Source organism: Miscanthus floridulus, chromosome 10, assembly GCF_019320115.1.
Source record: "Miscanthus floridulus cultivar M001 chromosome 10, ASM1932011v1, whole genome shotgun sequence".
Lineage (NCBI taxonomy): Eukaryota > Viridiplantae > Streptophyta > Magnoliopsida > Poales > Poaceae > Miscanthus > Miscanthus floridulus.
In genome coordinates, this window is record NC_089589.1 from 129,792,386 (window position 1) to 129,812,737 (window position 20,352).

Below are 20,352 nucleotides of genomic sequence, written 5' to 3' on the forward strand. Positions count from 1 at the left end.
CTTGTTAGCTACCCTCATCGGCTGGCTCAAGGCTCTCGGCTGGTATGCTGAGGCATATTATTAGCCATGTTGCTTTTTGTTTCGGGTGTTAGCTTATTAGCTACCCTCATCGGCTGGCTCAAGGCTCTCGGCCGGTATGCTCAGGCATATTATTAGCCATGTTGCTTTTTGTTTTGGGTGTTAGCTTATTAGCTACCCTCATCGGCTGGCTCAAGGCTCTCGACCGGTATGCTCAGGCATATTATTAGCCATGTTACTTTTTGAAATCCACTTAGGGGAAGCCATAATAAGATATGTTGTCGATGAACACCATCTTTATTGATCTTGAATGAAAATCACAATGATACATGTGTTGTCAAGGAACATCATCTCTATTGGTCATGAACGTTGATCTCTTGTGGCTTGTATATATATCCTTCCTTGAGTTGTTTTCATGCGTAGAATCTTCTTAGTTGGCTGATGTGCCATGTATTGTTGACTTCTTTTCCATCTTCAGTTGTCAACTTGTATGTACCCGGTCCGGTGACTTTTGTGACAATAAAAGGACCTTCCCATGGACTGAGTAGTTTATGGTGTCCGTCAGGTTTTTGTATTCTTCTTAGTACTAAGTCCCCGCTTTGGAGTGATCGAGGCTAGGTACTCTTGTTGTAGTGACGTCTTAAACCTTGGAGGTATCTTGCTGATTGAAGGGTAGCGTTTACTCTAACTTCTTCTGTACTGTCAAGTTCTAACCTTCGGGTGTGTTCTGCTTCTCCTTCGTCATATTGCTCTATCCTTGGTGATGTCCAGATCAAGTCGGCAGGTAGTACGGCTTCTGATCCGTAAAGCAGGAAGAAAGGTGAATACCCGGTGGCTCTGCTTATTTGAGTTCGTAGCCCCCATACTACTTTGGGTAATTCTTCAATCCATTTGGATCCATAGTCCACTAGTTCTTCATACAATCTTGGTTTTAATCTAGCTAGTATGAGTCCATTAGCCCTTTCTACCTGTTCGTTGGCCTCTGGATGTGCGACTGATGCGTAATCTATGCTAAAACCACAGTCTTGTGCCCAACTTTGGAATTCTGTAGCTGTGAACGGAGAACCCAAATCTGTGATGATTCAATTGGGCATGCCAAAGCGGTGCATGATGTCTTGGATGAACTCGACTACTTTGGCTGCGCTGTATTTTGCGAGTGGTTTGTATTCAATCCACTTGGTGAACTTGTCAATTACTACAAAGATGTACTCAAAACCGCCCTTTGCTTTCTTGAGAGGTCCTACTTGATCCAGCCCCCAACAGGAGAAAGGCCAAGCGGGTGGGATGCATATGAGATTGTGGGCTGGTACATGAGCTTGTCTTGCGAACATTTGACAACCTTTGCATCTTCTGACGAGTTCTTCTGTGTCTTTTAAAGCGGTTGGCCAGTAGAATCCGGTGCGGAAAGCTTTGCCGACTAGTGTTCTTGAAGCGGCATGATTTCCATAGCAACCTAAGTGTATTTCGCCTAAGATCTCTTTGCCTTTTTCAAATGAGACACATTTTAGGAGTACTTCTGATGATGCGGCTCTTCTGTAGAGATTTTCCCCTACTAGGACGTAGTTCTTGCTTCTGCAAACAACTCGGGTAGTCTCCGCTTTATCTGCTGGCAGCTTATTCTCTTTGATATAATCAATAAAAATCTGGGTCCATGATATGGTGATTGCCAAAATCTCTGCACCTTTGGTTGGGGGTTCAGGGGTTATCTCACCGGGTTGTTTGATGGAGGGAGCTAATAACTCCTCTATGAACACACCTGGTGGGACCTTCGTCCTGTCTAATCCGAGCTTGGCGAGGACATCAGCTGCAATATTAGAATCGCGCAAGACATGTAGAATTTCTAATCCTTGGAAATGTTTTTTGAGCTTTCGTATTTCAGCACAATAAGCGCCCATGTTTTCTTTGGTGTAGTCCCAATCTTTGTTGATTTGGTTGATGACTACCACCGAATCGCCATATACGAGTAATCACTTGATTCCGAGGGTGATTGCTACTTTGAGTCCGTGGATGAGGGCTTCGTATTCTGCTTCATTGTTTGTAGCTTGCCGCAATATCTGAAGAACATACTTGAGTTGTTTTCCGTCTGGAGAAATTAAGAGAACGCCTGCACTAGCTCCGCCTAGCTTGAGTGATCCATCGAAGTACATCTTCTAATGTTCAAGGATGGTTTTTGACATAGGTTGTTGAATTTCTATCCACTCAGCAACAAAATCAGCAAGGGCTTGAGATTTAATTGCTTTTCGTGGGGTGAAGTCGATATTGAGAGCACCGAGTTCAACTGCCCACTTAGATATGCGGCAAGTTGCGTCTCTGTTGCGTAGGATGTCTCCGAGTGGGAAATCTGTCACTACGGTAATCTTGTGGCTTTCAAAATAGTGGCGAAGCTTGCATGAAGTGATCAGGAGGGTGTAGAGTAGTTTTTGCACATGCGGGTACCGGACTTTTGATTCTGACAGTACTTCGCTGATGTAGTATACTAGGCGTTGTACTTTATATACGCGCCCCTCTTCTTCTCTTTCTACGACTATCGCCGTGCTGATCACAGTAGAAGTTGCCGCAATGTACAGCATCATGTCTTCGTATTTCTTCGGAGGTGTGAGAACAGGTGAGGAGGTGAGGTATTCCTTAAGTCTTTTGAAAGCTTCGTTGGCTTCTTCTGTCCACTCAAACTTGTCCATCTTCTTTAGTAGTTTAAAGAAAGGTAACTCTTTTTCGCTGAGTCTTGAAATGAAACGATTGAGGGCCGCCATGCAGTCTGTTAGTTTCTGCACATCTTTGACACTTCGAGGAGGGCCCATCTCTGTTATGGCTCGAATTTGCTTGGCGCTGGCTTTGATTCCACGATGACTGACCAAGAATCTGAGTAGTTGCCCTGAAGGAACTCCGAATACACACTTGTTTGGGTTCAATTTCCATCTCCACCTTTTTAGATTTTCGAAGGTTTGCTTTAAGTCTTCAATTAGTGCATCTGGGTTCTTTGTTTTTACTACTATGTCATCCACGTATGCCTCTACGTTTTCGCCGATCTGTTCACCAAGGCACGTTTAGATTGCTCTTTGGTAAGTGGCACCAGCATTTTTTAGTCCAAACGACATGGTCTTGTAGCAGTAGGCACCAAACGGAGTGATGAAAGATGTCTAGCTCTGGTCTTGTTCTTTTAATGCGATCTGGTGATATCCTGAATAGCAATCAAGAAAGGATAATAGGGCGGATCCTGCTGTTGAATCAACTATCTGATCGATGCGTGGTAGTCCGAACGGATCTTTCGGGCAGTGTTTGTTGAGATCTGTGTAGTCGATGCACATGCGCCACTCGTCCGTATTCTTTTTTTGTACTAGAACTGGATTTGCTAGCCAATCGGGATGAAGGATTTCCCTGATGAATCCTGCTGCCATCAGTTTTGTGATTTCTTTTTTAATTGCTGCTTTTTTGTCGGGTGAAAACTGTCGTAACCATTGCTTCACAGGCTTGGAGCCTTCGTTGATATCAATTATGTGCTCAGCCAACTCTCTCGGGACACCTGGCATGTCTGCTGGCTTCCAAGCGAAGATATCTTTGTTGTCCCGAAGAAAGTTGGTGAGCGCGAGCTCCTATTTTGCCGAGAGGTGGGCGCAGATGGTTGCCATTTTGGAGGGATCACCAGTGCCCAAGTCGATTTGCTTGACGTTGGCTTCTTTTGGTGGTGCAAGGATGCTGGGCTTTTTAGCCGGTATCTCTAGTTCCTCTGGGCTTATTTTCATGGCAATAGTGGCTATTTCTTTTCTTCCATTGTCGGCTTGTGCTTTTGCTGCAATTTGGATTGCCTGAACATCGCAGTCAAAAGCGCGTTTTAAATCACTTCGGAGGGAAAGGACACCGTTAGGCCCTGGCATTTTAAGCAATAGATACGGGTAATGCGGTATCGCCATGAATTTCGCCAATGCCGGGCGCCCGAGGATTGCGTGATATGATGAATCGAAGTCTGCAACTTCAAACTTGATGAACTATGTACGGTAGTTTGATGGAGTTCCAAAAGTAACTGTTAGAGTGATTTGTCCAAGTGGCATGGCTGCTTTGCCGGGTACTATCCCATAAAAAGGTGTGCTTGTTGGTGTAATCATCCCGACGAGTTGTAGTCCCATCTTCCTTAGTGTTTTTGAAAAAATAATGTTGAGTCCGGCTCCCCCATCGATTAATACTTTCGTGACAGTCATACCGACGATAGTTGGATCTAGAACCAGTGGGTAATGGCCTGCGTTTCCTACACTAGTCCATTGGTCTTCTCTTGAAAACTGGATTGGATACTGTGACCAATTGAGATATCTTGGAGTAGCCGGTTCTGCTGCCATGATGGTTCGTAGAGCTAGCTTTTCTTGATGTTTGCTTCTAGAATCTGGGGCCCCAGCGAAGATCACTGCTACTATCCCTCTGGATTTTTGGAATCCTTTGTCTTCGTGGTTGTCTTCATCTTTTTTCTGATTGTCTTCTTTAGTCTTCCCCTTACCATCTTTTCTTGTGTAATGATCCTTGAAGGTGTAGCATTCTCCGATAGTATGATTTGATTTAGGGTGCTAGATGCATTGCATGTTTTCAATGTCGTCATAATTTCTGGGTTTGGAAAACTTCCTTGATTTGTCAGTTGTTGCTACGGTGTTGTCTGGTCCACGTTTTCTTTCCTGATGTCTATTGTTTCAATGATTTCGCTTGTCCGGGTTATCTTGGTTGTTTCTTTCTAGGAACCTTTCTCGTGTCTTCTCTTCTGCAGTAATCATCCTTTCTACTGTGCGTCTGAATTCTTCATTGTTTCTCGGGTTTTCTTTGCAGAAGTCCTGAAATTGCCACCTAGCCATGATTTCATGGGAGAAAGCTTTGATTACTTCTCGTTCGGTGATGTCATGCACTTGAGCACGTAGTTCGCCGAATCATCTATAGTAATTTCTAAGACTTTCACCTCCCTTCTATTTGAGTCCTTTTAGTTCCACGTGGGTGATGGGGTGTGTAATGATACCTGCGAAATTTTCACAAAAAGCTCTTTGCAAGTTCTCCCAATTTCTGATTGACCCTGGATTCAATTTGTCGAACCATTGGAGGGGCATGGTTTCTAGGGCCATTGGAAAAAACAAGGTCTTGATATCGTCGTCTCCTCCGGCTAGTTCAATTGATTACGAGTAGATCCTGAGCCACTGCCTTGGTTCGGTCTTGCCATTATATTTAGAGTGGTTGGACGGCTTGAATTTGTGAGGTAGTCGTATTGAAGCTAGTCTGTTCGCAAAACAGGGGAATCTATCGTGCGCTCCAGCTTCTTTGTACTCTGATTCGCCACCTCCTTCTAGCCAACTATCGTTCTGTTGAGAGTAGTTCATGGCTGTCTGAATGGGTACTTTGCTTCTGATCTTTCTTGGTTGTTCGACTCGGTAGTTTTGACTATGGTCTCTTCTACTTTCCCCGTTGTGACTTCCACTTGATCCAAGTCTCTCGAAAGCGGACTTCCTTTGATTTTGATCTTGTTGTGCATGAGATGTTGATCTGGCAGGTAGTCTTGAATGGGTTCTTTCATCGTGCGTCTTTAGGGCTATTGACCGGAGATAGTCTCAGAGTTGTTCCTATTTTTCACTAGGATGAGAGGTCGCTCCGAGTTCTTCTAGTGCTTCTCGGATCCTATCGTAGGGTGTATTTGTCACGCGCCTTTCTTCGACTTCTTGTTCTGATTTTCCTCTATTGTACTCGGCCAGATCTGACTCATATCTGATCCAAGCTTCCTTATGCTACCTAGCACGGTGTTGGCGTCCTTGTTTCAATTTGTTTTTTTCTTTCTCTGGCTTGCTTTTGATTTTCGGTCTCACCATCGTGCCCTTGGACAAAAGGTGATATGTTGGACTCAGACTCATCCGATGACCTGATGTCGGGTGCTTCTGGCAGGACCAATGGTGATTGAGTACGGCGGACCATGAACACTTCTCGTGCATGAATTGCTCTTTTATCAATGTTGGTTTCCATACTGTCGGAGTTGCTGATAACTTCGGTAGATGCTTCAAGGTCATAGATCGAATCTCCTTCTTGGTAGGGTAAAATTGTTGTTGTCGTGTCGACTAGTCGGGTACTGCTATCCTCAGGAATAGGCCCTAGCCAGTGGACGATGTAGTCTTGAGATGTTATAGTCAGTACGAGACCTTCCTGAGCTCCTGTCAGTGGTATTCCAAGCACTGGGTTAAGAGATCTTTCGAGCTATGCCTGATAAGACATTGCCATGTTGCAGAGGCCGAATGGAAAAGGACCCGTCTTCTTTAAAGTACTCTGAGTGTACTCTGAGTTGTATTCTTGATAGGTTGATGTCGTGTCCCGAAGCCCTGTCGGAAAAGAACTTAGTTTTCTGAAAGAACTCGGATAAGACTCCGTCTTGGAAGCGGAGCCTGAGTTTGAATTGGATGCATGAAGCTGCGAAATCTAAGTCAGATTAGACATCGCGAGCTGCGCGAATCTTCCGGCAAGCTGATCTGTCGTTATCGCCAAAATGGAAAAGTCTTGATGATGATCTGAATCTTCAAGGAGACGGCCTTGGAGCTTACCATTGTCGCCTGCCTCGCAGATGCATGAGCCGAAGATGAAGGTTGATCCCTTCGAAAAAATCATGTTGTCGAGGTCCGTCGAGCTCTCGGATGCAATTTCGCCGAAAGCCCCTACCTGGTGCACCAGGTGTCGATGTTTGACCACCGATAGCCTGCCACGGGAGTACCTAGGACAGTATGTTCGGGCTTCAGCATGTGTGGAACTCGACGGTTAATACAAGAGATAGTTGATTAATCCTAGTTCGGGCCCTCGATCTTTGATCGAGTAATAGCCCTACATCCAGTCGGCGTTAGCCTTGCGTTGGATTGATCGTGTAGTGTACAATTGTTCTTCTGGACTCTAATCTCCCAAAACTCCCCCGATCTAAGGAGCCCTGCCCTCCTTTATATAGTCAGGAGGTCAGAGTCCTAGTTGGTTTACAATGTAGGTTTCTAGTAGGATTACATAATAATACTACTACTAAGATTACATGGGAAGAATCATAGTTAGACTAGATCATCTCCCTTCCTTGTGGGGCATCCTGTGGGTCCCGCATCGATAGAACCTTTCATCAAATACCTCACCACTGTAGATGTCCCCGCTAATAACATAGAGAGAGAATGCCTCACTCGCCGTAGCAAGCATTATGTCCTAGTTGAAGGGAAGTTATATCGCAAGAACGCTAAGGGAGAGCTACTTTAGAAGTGCGTCTCCGTGGAGGAGGGCGAGAAAATACTCAAGGAGATCCACGCCGATACTTGCGGCAATCACGCAGCCTCTAGAACACTAGTCGGTAATGCCTTCCGAGCTAGTTTCTATTGACCTTCTGCAGTCGCCAATGCCTAGGCCATCATTCGTCGGTGCAAGAATTGTCAGTTTTTTGCTAAGCAAATCCACGTCCCGGCCCAGGCCTTACAAGCGATTCCTACATCTTGGCCCTTCGCATGCTGGGGACTGGATATGATCGGACCCTTCAAGGCCATGCTGGGAGGTTTCCGCTGGGTCTATGTCTGCATTGTCAAATTCTCCAAGTGGATCGAATATAAACCCCTAGTCCAAGCTACAGCGAAGAAGGCAGCTGAGCTGCTTGATGACATTATTCACCGGTTTGGCCTTCCGAACAGCATCATCACCGACTTGGGGTCCACGTTCACTAGCACCGATTTCTAGGACTTCTGCAACGAAAGATGCATCTCAGTTAACTAAGTCTCGGTCGCGCACCCTAGGGCTAATGGCCAAGTTGAACGCGCCAACGGCTTGATTCTCGACGCGCTAAAGAAAAGGCTCTATACGAACGAGCAAAAGCATCTTGGCAAGTGGCTTAAGGAATTGCTAGTTGTGGTATGAGGACTAAGGCCCTAGCCCAGTTGCAACAATGGCGTCTCCCCATACTTCAAAGTTTTTGGCTTCGAGGCCGATTTGCCAGCCGACGTCGCTTTCTGAGCTCCCAGGGTGGAGAACTACAACGAAGAAAACTCTGACCAAGCGCGGCTCATTGAGTTGGATAGCTTAGAGGAGGAGCGCCTGGTTTTGTGTGTTCAGACAGCAAAGTACCATGACAGTGTGCGAAGATATTACAACCGCAACGTCAACGATCGGTTCTTCGTGGTCGGAGATCTAGTGCTCCACAAGAAGCAGAAGACCAACAGAATGCACATGCTATCTTCAACCTGGGAAGGCCCCTTCATCGTCAAGGCGGTCACCCGACCAGGTTCCTACAGGCTATGCGACATGGATGAAAGAGATGTCCCAAATTCTTTGCACATCGATCTTCTTAGGTGCTTCTACCCTTGAAGGGTCGCCTTTCAAAGATATGTACCGTTTGTATTCGAGTATTCAATAAAATTTTTGTTCTAATGTTTCTCCGTATTGTTATCTCTGTGCTTTTTTCTAAGCAATCCTGTTCATGCGTACGACATCATAAAAATGACATGCCAACTATGCCAAAAGCAAATGCCCAAGCTAACACGTTGATGCTCGGATGCCACCAGAGACGACCCTGTCTCTGACTTCTCCCTGCATGTGAATGAGCGTCCGACCTCTGCGTCATGGGTGGTTGGCAGTGGTTCCTTAGCAACGCCTTGTTCTTCCCACACGCACATGGCCCCTGTGCCCTGCGTTCTGGTTAACAGGCTAGCTAGGGCTGGGGACTCAGCTATACACTACTGCTCAGATGGTTTATATCAAATATAAACATAAACATATCATAAGTTGCCAAGTACTATTACACAACGATTCTACATGAGTTTCATCTCAGCTACGGGGCACTACTGCCTCCTTCATCGAATAGCTTGACATCTTCTGCCAGCCTCTTCGTAGGCTGCTCCACATCGTCTTCTAGCCTGTCGATCTTCTCCATTTCTATGCCCTGCACATACCCGGACGCCACCCACCGGAGATCCACTGAAGGGTAGTGCGACCGCAGCTGTGCGAGTGCATGGACCACGGCCCCATGGGTGGTGCTGCATGAAAATCCTTGAAGTCCGCCCATACCGTCCGGCAACGATCCATGACTGACCGGTATGGCCCATCTCCGGGCAGCCGTGCTCCCTTGGGTGGCTCAAGACTGATGTAGTCTAGCACAGGATGGATCCCTGCGGTCATCGCCTCCAGCTTTTAATCACGGATCTTCACCTGTTCCATGAGTACTTGGAACTACACCTGGGTTTGGCATCAATATTCTACAAACAAGACAGATGTATGATAAGCATGCGCTCAATGCCGCACAAGTCAAAATAGTGCGAAGAGCACTAACGTCGAAGATCTTCAGTGATTTTTTCGACCATCTCCTCCACTTTCTCCTTCGCCTCCTGGATCTGGCCGAATGCCTCTTGGGAAAGGCCGAGCTCCATCTCCAGTGTTGTGTATAATAGTCAGATGTCTCACAATATTGAATACCACCAAAGCAAAATTACGAGAACTACCTTTCTGCCAATTAGTGCTACGGCTGAGCTACTCGGCCATTGATTGGCTCTCCACCTCCATTTGCTAGCACTCTATCTCCAACGCCAGAACCTTCACCTCTAGGTCTTCCCTGCGGTGGCGCTCTTAGAGCTGGCGCACCTTGAGGTCTTTCACTGATGCTTGCAGACTCTTGTTCTCCTCCAGCACCAGAGACATCTCCTCTAGCTGCCGCCGGCACTGCTCGGACACCTTCATCACATTCTGTAGTGAGCAAACAGATTAACAGACTACGCTATTTAAAATACAGAGAAGATCTCTTCGGGCTTACCTCAACAAGGCCTATCATCGATGACAGATCGACCCTTAGCTTCTTCGTCTCCACGCTCGCCTCCACTTCCTCTAGCATCTCAAACTCTTCTCTACACTGAATGACCATGCAGAGGAGTTGGGGTGGTAGGGTGGGCTCCCAAACTATCTCTTTGATCTCCACGGGGGCGGCTGACAAAGGTGCCCTCCTAGGTTGCCGCCGTGCTCGGCCAGAGTGTCCGAGCACTTCTCCCACCGTTGGCGGTGCTGCAGACGGTGCTTGTTCGGCAACCATGGGTGAACCTGGTGTTGTACTAGTAGGGGCGTCTCCCGCGGTTTCCATACCTACTCCGCCAAGGCCGCCTGATGGCTCCTCTACACCAGGATCGCCCTCATCATGCAATCCGCCACCAGGTGAGGGCTCCTCCATAGCAGGGGCAGTCGGTTCTGCAACCGTCGGTTGCTCTATGGTGGGGGCGACCGGATCCATCCCTGCCTATGCTTGCTTGGCATAGGCAGCTGCAGGATCTGTGTGCCCTCCATCATCAACAGCTGATGGCTGCAGGACCTCTGTCAACTTCGCACTACAAAAAAAGGAACTTTTAAGAAGGATACCACCATGCCGAAGGAATACGCCAAATAAATAAAACACTTACAATAGGCACTCCCGCTGCACATCTTGGAACCTGTGTCCTCGCCTAGGATCGGTCCGACTAGTAGCCGAACTACCCGATGCCTCTACCCCTATCGTCGGAGTCATCCACGTGGTCTTAGGGACTGTGGTGGTTGCCTGTGCCACCGCCACTAGAGTTGTCTGCGTAGTCTCAGGGACTGCAGTGGTCGCTCGATCTGCTGTTGACGGCGCAACCCGAGCTGCTACTGCTGGTGCCGGACACGTGCTGTCAGGCATTGTCACTGCAGCCTCCCGCGTCCACCGCCTCTCCCATGTCTCCGCCCTAGCCGACGCAGATGGCTGGGGTGTCACGGCCCTCGGTGATGGAGGAGCCGTTTGTTCATCGTCGTCCGATGAGCTCAACATCACCACTTGCCGTCTTCGAGGCTGGACGGATTCGCCAATGGTCACAGACCTCTCTTCATGGTGAGACGGTGCAGCTATTTTTCTTCTTTTTGGGGATGGTTCCTCGCCAGCCGACCGCTTCCCCCCGGAGTTTCTCGTGGACATACAACGTTCGTGCGTCTTCATCTTCACCATCAATGTTGGTCGAGCTATCCCCACCAGCCTTCGGGCTAGATCGACACTGAGGACGGCTCGACTGGGCATCAATGCCCCTCGACCAGTCAGCTGATGGCATCATCGAGAAGTATATCGACCGATCCTGCCCACGAATCTTTAGGAAAACGAATGAGTATAACACCCCGTTTGGATGTAGATATTGAAGCCTGAAATTCAGAATTGGCATTGGGTGTCTTCAATACCTGCTATTTGGATGTTCTTGGTATTGGAATTGGAAATCTCCTCCAATACCAAAAGGTATTGGGCCTTCAGCCGCACCCCCTCCCTCAATTCAGACCCCTTCCCCTCCGTATTCATTGGCATTGGCACTCGTCTCGTCTCCATCTTGCATCCCCCACTGCATTGCCAGCGAGCCATGCAGCTCCCACTGAGCAAGGGTGTGGGCCTACAGCCTTGCCTTATCTCTTCGCTTCGTCCATCGTCCCTAAGCCCAGTGCATCCCCACTGCCGCACCCGTCCTCCACTTCTCCTCAATCCCACACAAAGGAGCCCCCACCCTCCTCTATTCCGCGCGTGGCACCATGGTGGAGGCCGGTGGCATCGAGGTGGAGCAGGTCGATGATGACGTGGACTGGGCCAGAGCAGTCGAGGCAGATCGACCAGCACGGAGGTGGAGCAGCCCGATGTCGAGGCAAATCTGGTGGCGCATCACAAGAAGGCCCCATCCCTTCCCTTTTTCCCCATCCCCATCAAGATCCACCGCCACCGCTCACGGTCACCTCCGGTCGAGGAGGAGGTGCAAGTGTCGGTCATTCGGTCACAGCCGCGTCATGGAGGTCAGCCATCACCGGTGCTGGGAGAGGCCTCCGGCGATGATGGGGATGGTCACGGGCTCCACGCTAGCTGCTAGGCATCTCCTCTCTCTGCATCTCGACATGCTCGCATGCACCTCCTCTTCACATCTTCATTCGTATTTGGATGGGGATGGAATGCCCAGGTGCTGGATCTGGATGGGGATGGAAGGAAATAGGAGGAGAGGGGAGATAGAACATATAGGACGGGGATAGCGCTGGATCTCGACATGCTCGCCGGTGAGCCATGTAGCTCCCATGCCTCGCACCGCTCTAGTGCCCATTCGGCGAGGCGCAGGCGGCGTGGGGGAGCTCCGCCCGGGACCGACGAGTCATGGGTGGCGCAAGAAAGCACCGCCACTAGTGTGGTCCGGTGTGGAGAGGAGGAGAAGATGGTCAATTCTCAAATGCCATGGTATGAACATCCAAACACGAATCGGTATTCACTAGCTCCTTACAATTCCATCTAGCAATTTCATCTGCATCCAAACAATGGTTTTGGTATTGTAACCCAATACCAATACTACTCTGATTTGGTATTGAAGCCAATTCAATGCCAAGGCCTCCAATATCGACATCCAAATGGAGCCTAACGTAATTTCAGCGGGCAGGGGATCAAGCCAAATTAAAAATATGGGTCTTACCCATGGTGGAAGGGACCCTACACTGAAGGCCCTTTGCTAATCGTCGATCTTACGGTGCCCCGCGAGGTTAAACAACACCCAATTCGCCGCATGACTTCCTCCTGGTTAATTGGCTCGGGTACTTCAAGGGTCCCATCAGTATCTCCCCGGTATTCATATTTGGGGTGCGCTCTCTCCTTACTGGGCTGGCATCATCGAAAAGTAAAGTTTGTCACCACTACGACACCATCCACCCTTGTCCGATCGATCTGCGCCAATAGCTCTGTTACTTGCCCCATTCCATTGCCACCGAGTCTCTCCGACCACTTGGAGTTGCTCATAGGAATCTGGTCAATGTCGCATGCCACATAGCGTTCCCCCTACGGCATGTAGAACCATCACTGCACCTAGTATTTCACATTCGTGTTCAACGGGGTGGCAATATACTGGTCAACCATCCCGTCCCGAAGCTGCAAGTACGCGTTGCCTATGATTCTAGATCCAGATCCCCCCGGGCTTTCAAACAAAAGAAGTGGCGGAAGAGATACAAATGAGGATGAATGCCAAGATAAGCCTCACAGAAGTGTATGAACATAGAAACATGTAGAATGGAATTCGGGCTCAGATTGCAAAGACTAATCTCGTAATAGTCAATCAATCCATGGAGAAACAGATGGATTGGAATGCCAAATGCACGATAGAAATAATCTTCAAAAACTACAAGTTCATCGCCACAGGGAGTCGAAAAGCTCTCACTGCGAGCCGAACACCATCCTGCCTTCACCCTATCCAGCAGCACGTCGTCTTCTACTAACCGATTGAGCACCGCCTCATTGCTGACGGACACCACACATACCTCGGCACGATTGATTTTGCGCGATCCTCTACTCGAACCGCCGCGATTTCTTTTGGGCGCCATCTCGTAGATTCGCCTCTCGGATGAGGCTACATGTTTGCGGTTGCTCTAATGATGGAACAGTTGCTAGGTGAAGCGGTGTGGGCGCGAGGGAAGTGGTGGAGAAAAAGTGGGGAATGTGTGCCGGGGTTGCGGCGCTTTTATAACAGTTCAACCCCTGACCTTCCGCCTTCTAGGGTTTTTGGGCAACCACGCCCGCCACGACGTATTTCCCTCTAATGTCTCCACACCCCGCTGGGCCGCTGAGTGAGCCTGGTGGGCCGCTGCTTCACACCATGTCAAACACAGGCTAATATTCAATACTAAGTGTTCTATGCGACATTGGGAACTGGGCCAGCACCTGAAGACCACTACTTTGGACCCTGGCACCACGTGACTACTTCACCTACTGTCAGGCTCGGGGACTAAGTGGGCACAATTCACCTCGCGGTGAATGTGCTTATTTTTTCGACTTAATCTTCTACAAAGTGACTAAGTTCCTCCGCGCTGACTAAGTCAAGGATGCTAAGCATCTAACTTTGACGCCCGGAACCTAAGTGGGCACACTTCATCCAAGATGGAGACTTCAAAAAATTTTATCATGAGCCCCTTACATCATTTTGGCAAACCTCAGCTTCGAGCAAGTCTGGGCTCAAACTGCTCGAACGGCGTTCCCACTGCTAGGACAATAGCTCGGATGACAGTTCAATAGCTCGGGCGCCTGTTCAACTACTCAGATACTAGCTTCAACAGCTTGGCTCCCAGTTAAAACTAGTTGGACGCCTATTCCTGATGGTCAGCAGCAAGTTGGACAGCTCGGACAAGCTCAAGACGGTGTTGTTAAGTGGATACAAGGTGTTCGGGGACTAGCTGTGGGGGTATGACCCCCGGTACCCACAGGACAAGACATGGACCGCACCACCAGAGGTGGCCCAGCCCACAAGACTGTGCCTGGGTCACGCCACTAGTGGAGGCCCAGCCCACAAGACCACGCTGTACAAGGCACGATATCGGTTAGCGTGCCTCGCAAGACTGCATGAAGATCTCCGGTGATCTAGGAGACCTACTCGGATACACCAGATCCTATGATATCTGTAACTTCCTATCTTGTAAAACCGATCAGGATAGAAACAACCGATCTATAACCCTACCCCCGAGCTATATAAGGCGGGTAGGGACCCCCTCGTTTTGATCGAATCATACGCAATACAATCCACAAAGACACAGGACGTAGGGTATTATGCCAAGTCGGCGGCCTGAACCTGTCTAATCGTTGTCTCTTGCGTTCTGTGTCACTGTCCGGTTCCCTCACGCGCTCCTCCACCGATTCATCTACTACCGTGGGCATACCCCCTCGGTAGACTGCCGACCGTATTTTGTTGACAGGATGTCATCTTGTAGCCTAGATATATCAGTTTCCTCTAAGTGAAGGTATCTTAAGTGCTTCAACATAGATATAGAGGGAACCAATCTATTAAAATCAGCAGACCATATGCACAGTACCCGCAGGCTAGAGAAACTACTCAGCGAATCACCAGGAAGATGAAAGTTTACTCTAGAATTTATAATTAATGTCCTAAGTGACTCTTACCATTGCAGAATGCCCCATTCCACTACTGATACGCTCTGTTCTATGGAGAGGCGACGGACATGTATACGACGACGACCACCACCACCACCAATACCAGTAGCAGCCTGTTCTGTGCCAACCACCACTAGTGATTGTTCTCTTGCCATGTATTCAGCAATGGTGCGGACCACATCGTGTATGGTGCACTTGTATCCAGTGAGAGAATATTCTTCTATAGGTTCTATAAGGTTTCTCTTTATTAACTCTTGATAGTACTCAATTGCTATCTCTTCGAACCCATACTCATGTAAACTATTAGTACTACCACCCGGAGGTTGGATAAATCCTTCACCAATCCACATTTGAGTTACTACACCATGTACGAGTTCTTCACCTTTAGGGAACAGTGAGCAGTGCAGAAAGCATTGCTTTAACTGGGGGGACAAGTCCTCGTAGCTCAAGTATATCCGGTTGTCTAGTTCGGGAGGCAGTCCAGTCAGTGACCAAGCTGGCTTGTTCAAAACAGACTTCCACTCATGCTCACTTGGGTATCTTGTGCTCAAGAGACCTCCAATCATTTTAATTGCAAGCGGTAAGCCATCACAATTTTCAAGAATTTCCATCCCAATAGTTTTCGGTGGATCAATTCCGACTACCTGCCCACATTTAATTTAGAGCTTCTTAATTATTTCTAACAACAACCAGGTTGCTTATATTACATTTCCATGCAAATACGAATTGAGCATGCTTCGTTTGTAAAAATATTAAGGTTATGTACATATTAAGTAATTTAGATGGAAACGTAGATAATTTAGATGTAAATTTTGGTGCTACATATTAATGGAGACGGTCACCTATGATGACCGCCTCAGTAAATCGATTTTCAGATGAGGCCATCCTAAGATGTCCATCTCTGATAATCAATTGATGGAGACAGGCGTCCTAAGGTGATTACTTCTGTTAATCGATTTTCACAAGTGGGTGTCTTAAGGTGTCCGCCTCTATAAATAGTTGCGTCAAAAAATAATTCATGTTCATATGAACTCGGATGAAGACAAACTTTCTATCTAAATTGTAGCCCTTGACGCAATCTACAAATTTGTAGTTCAAAGTTTTTGATTTGAGTATGTTTAGTGTCCCAAAATGTTGTTGTAAGTTCACGATTTTGAAATTTGAAATTTAAAATTTCAGACATGGATGTTGACATGGTCTATACAAAAGTTGTAGTTCTCAATACAATCTACATCTTTGTAGTAGAAAAGTTTTTTTATTTAAGGTCGTCTGAAGTCTCAAATATGTGTTCTAAGTTTATAGATTTTGAAATTCAAAATTTAGAATTCCTAAGAGACCTCCAATGTTCACATAGTTAATCCCAAAGTTGTAGTGGCCTATCTGATCTACATATTTTCTTTTGATAAGTTTTTGATTTAAAGATTTTTAGTGTCTCAAATTTTTGTTTAAATTTCACATATTTTGATATTCAAATTTTTAAATTTTCCAAAAAATCTCGGATATGGAGACACATTCTATACTAAAGTTGTAGTGCTTGGCATGATTTAAAACTTTGTTGTTAAGACTTTTTTATTTGAGTTAATTTAGACACCAAAATATTCAATATAAGATTAAGAAATGTTGTTATAAAAAATAGTATCTTATATATAGTCACAAATGAGTGTGTGGTGTAGTTGCAGAGATGTGCTAGTGCTGAACTATAGTTTGTAGGTTTGATTCTCCAAAGATACAATTTTTTTTAGTTTTTTGGTTTTTTTGAACAGAGGTGGGCATCTTAACGTGCCCATCTCCGTAAATGGTATTAACAGAGGCGGGTATCTTAAGTTCCCATCTCTCTGTAGATCAATTTATGGAGGCAGTCGTTTACTTGTCTCCAGAAATGGTTGATTAACAATGACGATTGGGCAGAGGAGGATGCCGTGCCCGCCTCCATAAATGCAAAATGATCGCCTCTAAAAATCATTACAGTAGTAGTGAACATTTATAAATTGAAATAGGTACGCTCTAAATATATTTCTTTATAAACAAAATCTAATGATATTAAATTGATGTTATAATTAAAGTTAATATTTTCTGTTGATATTAAATACGATCACATTTCAAGTAGCTAGACTTCATACAGAGGTAGCCATGCACTAATTTTTTGGAATGAGTTAGTAATGGCTAACTTGATCCTAGCATTTTGTTATTACATTTTATTATGTCTTCTTTTTTTGATCGTGTTTTACTGGTCTCCTTTTTCTACTCTCGTAAGCTGGTGTTCCTTGCACTAATGTTTTGATTTAATGGAACTCTGATCCATACGCTTTCTATTAAATCAAGTATATATCCTAGTTGTATAAAGTATGGATAGACGACTAACCTGGTCAGGCTGCAGCTGTTTCTTGAGCAAAGACCAAGCATCATCATTATCTAGAGGCCTGACACGGTGTTGGTGTGTGTGTGTGTGTGTGGGGGGGGGGGGGGGGGGGGGGGGGGGGGGTGGGGGGTGGGGGGGGGGGGGGGGGGGGGCTTTGCATCTGTTGGGGTAGGAGAGCAGATCCAGATCTTGTAGTGACAAGGACCCGGCTTCCAGGTACCTTCTTGTTGGTATTTCTGACCGGGACACTAAGCACATGGTTCCATGATTCATGACTCCACACATCATCCATCACAAGAAGAAACCTGGCTGTTGATAGGGTGTTGATGAGGGTCTCAGTCAGAGTATTCTTGTCGGGCCTTCCACCATGGTCTCCGCCAGCATTTTCAATTGCTGTCCTCAGTAGCTCAACAACATCAAATTGTTGGGTGATGCTTAGCCATATCTTTTTTTTTTTGAAGTGCTCTTGGATGGTTGCATCGTTGAAGATCTTCTGGGCGAGGGTGGTCTTACCCATGCCGCCTGCACCAATGATAGACACAACTTTGATGTTGTGATTATTATCATCATCTGTGGTTAGTACCTGAACGAGCTCCCTTGCATCCCTCTCTATCTGTTCTCCAACTATGGCTTACTCGTCGACTTGTGAACTTGTCCTATAGCTGGATAACTCAGAAGCAGTTAGCTTCCTTGGCTCCGGGTTGGAACCGAGGCTGATATTGAACTTGTATTTATCCGGTTCCTTGTGGATGTCTTCCAGCCGCTGGTTGAGCTCCTTGATGCGGCTACCTATCTTGTGTGGAAACACAGGATTCCATAGGTAGAAGTGCAATGCTTGGAAGCAACTGGGAGCCTTGTGTCGTTCCATTCTACCACCACCTCTGGACTCCCTCCGCTTGTCGTCCTCGAGTTGACATAGGTCGAGGATGTCAATGGCGTCATACATGGCGTTCTTGAGCTTTGTTGCCCATCTTTGCACGCTTGTGTCGGTGATGCGTCTCCTCTCGCCATCGTGAGAGAGGCTTTGAGGCCTTCCATGTTGTCCTCCAGCTTTGTGATCTCACTTGAGACGCCCAGCATCATGGACATCTCTTCTTGCGCCATGTCTGTGACTAGTTTCTTGACGTAGGGTGCGAAAGCATCCAGGACAGCCGCCATGGCCGAATTAAGTGTAGCGTACCTGCTGCTGGTAGCAACCGCAGATTAGTAAACCAAGTGCTTATCTAATTTATGTAGCTAGTATTAACTAGTACTCCGATCATAGAAAAGTAGCACGCCGTAATAAAGTAGACACGACTCACCGGAGAGCGCGCGTCAGCAGACAGACGGGGATGAGTAACCAGCAGTCGGCAGACTGGCTGCCGGGGCAAGGCGGATCACGCGGAGGCAGCTATATATATGCTTAATTGTATTCTTTTTCCTTTGCCGATGAGGTTGAGGAAGGGAACGCCGGCCGGCCAGCTCTTTTGTTTGTCGATGCCAACTAGGCTTTGTTTGTTCAACTTGTGCTAGCTCTTTCATATGTTTTGCCGCCCAGCCTCTGGCCCTCTGCTCTGCTGTGCTTTGCCAAGAAAAAAAAACTATTATGCCGGCCACCTTGCAGTTGCAGGAGGGCGGCTTTAGACGGTTGTGGTCTTCAGGAGCAGGACGCATCACGCCAAGCTCTGGCCTGTTTCCTTCTGATTTCCTCTGCCAGCTCCCAGAGTTTGTCTCCATCAACAAAACTTTAGCCATTTATTATGAGAAATGATTGGATAGTTGAGCAAAACTATCTCTAAACTCCAAAAGTGGTCACACCAATCTGACTCAGTTTTTAAATTGTTTGAGTTTTCTTAATTAACTAGGAAACATGTCCGTGCATTGTAACGGAATCCAATACGTATAAAAATAGAATTCCATATCATTGCTAGACGTGACTTGTTCTATCAGTTATGAGTGCAGGTTATGTGTCCGGGTCACGTATGAGATATAGAGGGTGCGACCCAATACGTATTAAAATCGGAATCTGTATCCATCATCGTAAAAAAAGCGAGACTGAACAAATACTCCATTGTCTCCGTAGTTTGAACAAATAATCTGCCATGCCCACAATACACATTGCTTGGATGACAGACACTGATATAAATAAATAAAGATTTACCATGGCATGGATGCATATATAATATACCTGTTGTCCATCAGTAGTCTACATGAACCAGTCAAGTTGAAAAGAAGCACACAGGACTAGTACGTACGTACTGTACGTGCGCAAGCAAGAATACAACAAGTGCCGCAGTCACCTCTCCAGCTGGTTATATTTTTTTGGACCGAAAACTATAGACGGGTAGACCAGGCACCACTATAGTGTCGTTATGTAGTAGTGGTAGCTTTGTGATTGCTGCAGCATGGACTTGTGCTAAAGCTTGTGAAAAATGTAACTCCGCCATCTAAACTCCGATTCACACGACTACTAGTCGAATAGAAAGAATGTATTCGACGAGCGCTCTACATTCATAGCCTGACCATCATCCACCTGAGCAACGAATTTGTTGGAACCGTACCTTCGGCAGGCCACCCCTAGTGCCCATACCTGCACTTTTCGTGGCCGGGAACATAGTGCGAATAACCTGTCATGCAATTTCTCTGAACAGGCTAGCAAGAGAGAACTCCCCGCGAGGTGATCATCTAGTGAGGCCACGTGCGAAGGCGCCTGCATGAGTCTTCCAAGAGGGACAACGTCGGAAAAAGCAGAGGAGAATCCCCCAACATTGAGGAGGCCGAGTAAGGTCGATCAAGAATGATCAGGGATCGGCATACAATGTTCGTGCTGCATGTCCGCTTGCTTTTTATTAGTAGTACTGTACTAGAAAGGATTTGATCACCACACATTCGGTTCATTATAAGATCCGGGACTACGGGCACAATATACATGTGTAAATAGAGGTCCATTACTTCAAAAAAGATACATGCGCAGTGTACAGATATACTTGGCCAATGCTACAGGAGTGCAGGCACCTTGGCGGCAGTATGTCGACAGTATGCATGTGAACAGAGTTGTGTGCGGGAGACGAGCTTCTACCAATCGGATCTGACTGTCACTGGCCACTGCAGGCTA

The 20,352-nt window shown here is 46.9% G+C and overlaps 1 protein-coding gene across 1 annotated transcript; it reads right to left on the minus strand.

Moving 5' to 3' along the window:
- Positions 1 to 17,889: 17,889 nt before the first annotated feature.
- Positions 17,890 to 18,204, minus strand: LOC136489610 (uncharacterized). The gene has a single exon (XM_066486189.1). It carries the CDS (start codon positions 18,202 to 18,204, stop codon positions 17,890 to 17,892), a length of 315 nt encoding a protein of 104 aa, XP_066342286.1.
- Between the last annotated feature and the right edge of the window lie 2,148 nt (positions 18,205 to 20,352).

Excerpts from the sequence above, each read along its gene's own strand:
- LOC136489610 (XM_066486189.1), bottom strand. The coding sequence starts at position 18,204 with ATGTATGACGCCATTGACATCCTCGACCTATGTCAACTCGAGGACGAC.